This window comes from Coffea arabica, chromosome 11c, assembly GCF_036785885.1.
Source record: "Coffea arabica cultivar ET-39 chromosome 11c, Coffea Arabica ET-39 HiFi, whole genome shotgun sequence".
Taxonomy (NCBI): domain Eukaryota; kingdom Viridiplantae; phylum Streptophyta; class Magnoliopsida; order Gentianales; family Rubiaceae; genus Coffea; species Coffea arabica.
The window spans coordinates 9,074,988-9,077,531 of NC_092330.1; the positions used below are offsets into that span (position 1 = coordinate 9,074,988).

The 2,544-nt window shown below is 35.7% G+C and overlaps 1 protein-coding gene across 2 annotated transcripts; it reads right to left on the reverse strand.

Moving 5' to 3' along the window:
- Positions 1–839: 839 nt before the first annotated feature.
- Positions 840–2,170, reverse strand: LOC140016990 (uncharacterized). Of its 2 annotated transcripts, none has more exons than XM_072071328.1 (2): positions 1,895–2,170; positions 840–1,527 (listed from the first exon to the last, which is right to left on the reverse strand). In XM_072071328.1, exons 1-2 carry the CDS (start codon positions 1,922–1,924, stop codon positions 946–948), a joined length of 612 nt encoding a protein of 203 aa, XP_071927429.1. In that variant the 5' UTR covers positions 1,925–2,170; the 3' UTR covers positions 840–945. The 2 variants fall into 2 exon arrangements, with proteins under 2 accessions (XP_071927429.1, XP_071927428.1); XM_072071327.1 differs by having other exon boundaries at positions 840–1,539; positions 1,895–2,165.
- Between the last annotated feature and the right edge of the window lie 374 nt (positions 2,171–2,544).

Here is a 2,544-nt window from a genome sequence, read left to right on the forward strand (position 1 = left end):
AGGATTTGTGTAAAATATACGTATAACTAGTCTACTTGTGTCATTTTTTCATTCCCAAGGCGTGTTGTCCCAGTGAAGGAAACAATATACCATCATGAAAAAGAATTCACCATGATGATATAACGTCCATGAGGCGAAAGAAGTGAGACTGAAATTGAAATGGGAAATAATTTAACTAACAAAAGTTAACTTTAGCAAGGGAAAAGATTTACAATTTAAAATCAGAAAAAAAAAAGAAGTTTAAGCTAGTCAAAGGAAAAATACGACATTTCCTAGACACTTCCCGTCCTTACATTCTACGCTACAATCTCAGTATACGATTAAAAAAACATGGACAAACGACAAAATGAGGTAAAATTGGCCTTCATAAGGAAAAGATATTCCTAGCCAAAAATGAACCCAAAAAAATTCTTAGCTTACTTATGTTATTTTATTGATTAAAAAACAAGACAGTGGTTTTTTTTCTTGGTGATGCTTGGTGGAGGGCAAGATATGTATTTACAATCATCTTTTTTTTCCTGACATATTTTAAATCATTTTGAAAGTGCTAATCGGTATAATCGTTACACGAAACAAACATAATGTGTGAAAACAAAGACCCATAACATTCTAATATGGCAACAATAAGTGCTATAAAACAACAAACATTACAATCCAAATAAAGTAAATAAAAACCCTAATTGCATTTTCAAGCAAGAAAAAATTAAGGTAAGTAGTAATCAATTTACTTTAAGAAAACCTCCATCAGGAAATCCAAAGAAAGTGAGTAAAAACTCTTATTGCATTCTCATCCAAGAAAACAATAACGTGATACGTAGTACCTAAGAAAGCAAATCAACTTCCCACGAAGAAATCATCCACCAGTAAAATTATTACCCAAAGAATGCAAAAAACCAATCAACAAAGAAAATAGGGTTCTCATAAGTAGCCACCACACATAGGTCATTAACCACGAATCTGGAAACCCGATTTATCCAGATTGAAAGTTTCGATGTTGTGCATCCCTGGAATTGTCCACAGTTTGTCAATAAATTCTCCGAGGCGATCACAGTCGACCGGTCCATCCTCTGGCTGATCGTATTCTTTACTTGGTGGAGGTGATACCAGAGATGGTGGAGCAACTAGAGGCATGGACGGTGGCAGCAGCATCTGCTCATCATCCATATGGTCTCCCGAATTCCCCATGCTAACCACTTCAATACTTTCCAGTTCTGGAATTTTCTCTATTTTGTCAAATAATTCTTCCACGTCAATACGATCTCCTGGCTTTGCCATGTTGAAAACACCAACACTTTTCATTCCTGGGATTGTCCACAGTTTGCCAACAAATTCACCGAGGCAATTGCAGTCTCCTCCCCTGCACAGTTCATGTTCCCCATGGTGAATCTGAACCTGAACGTGAACCTCTTCTTCATGTGATGGAGACGGTGGAGCAGCCCGAGGTGTCGGCGGAGGCGATGGCGGTGCTGCTTTTGCCTTATGGTTCTTGCTTGCGCAAGACTTGGCCATCCTTATTTTGCTTGAGAACTTTTTTGCACACTTCAATGGGGGATCATGCACCAATAAAAGGGGAAAATGATGATCAAAGATTTTGGGACGGATCAACAAAGATTATTCACTATTGCAACTGGAAAAAAATTTATAGTTTAATTTGTTATTGGAAAGTAAAAAGAAAAACAAGGAAATTTGAACAAGAAAATTAATTTTTCTCATTTACCGAGCCAACTACCTCAATTAAGGGTAGATTTATGACGAAACTACAGTTATTGTGCCAAAGTTTCTAATGATAAAGTTCAATAAAAGCATCGATTCAATAACGAGCACATCCAATTAAAACCATTTTTAAACAACATAAAGTCACGTAAAATTTAGAAGATTGAATCTTATTTATTACCTTACGAAGAAGGTTGAAGGAGTACTTCATGGTGGGATGCCCGGAAGTTCTGGAAGAACCCTTGAAAGAAGAGTTTCAAGGGCTCTAGGGAGACTACGAATGAGGCACAAGAGAATATAGGCTGCGGAAATCCTTGTATATATATAGTGAACCAAATCTTAGGCTTGAGCTGCAAGAGAATGTTTACACAATCTAATTATGGTGAATTTCTATATATATGTATCTCAACTTTGCTAATGAATTCATTTCACGGAAAAGAAACAATCATTTCTGCAAATAGCTATTTAACAGCAATGAAAGTAAGAAAGGCAACATAAATCAATCTCCAAGGAAAGAGAGAGAAAAAAGAAACATTGTAGGTGTATTGGTCCAATGCTAGTCTTGGCCCATTTTCTTGTCTTTTCTCTTCACAAAATATTAGCCATGATTCTTGATTCTCGAAATAAATTTAGATTACAGTATAAAGTTGTATCCTCCTAAAATTTTGGCACTGATTCAGCTGCCAAAGAGCAAGAAAGCGTAAATTTGACATATTGTTTGATCTTTTTTTATTTCCCTATTTCACTTCAACTCCGATAATATATCACTCCTAATCAATCAAAATTCTTTTTCCTTTTACATTTTCTAGAATCCTCTATTATGGGCTTTCA

Coding starts and splice junctions, on each gene's coding strand:
- LOC140016990 (XM_072071327.1), bottom strand. CDS start 1,924: ATGAAGTACTCCTTCAACCTTCTTCGTAAG. Junction 1,540..1,894: donor CCTTCAACCTTCTTCGTAAG/GTAATAAATAAG, acceptor CCCCCATTGAAG/TGTGCAAAAAAGTTCTCAAG.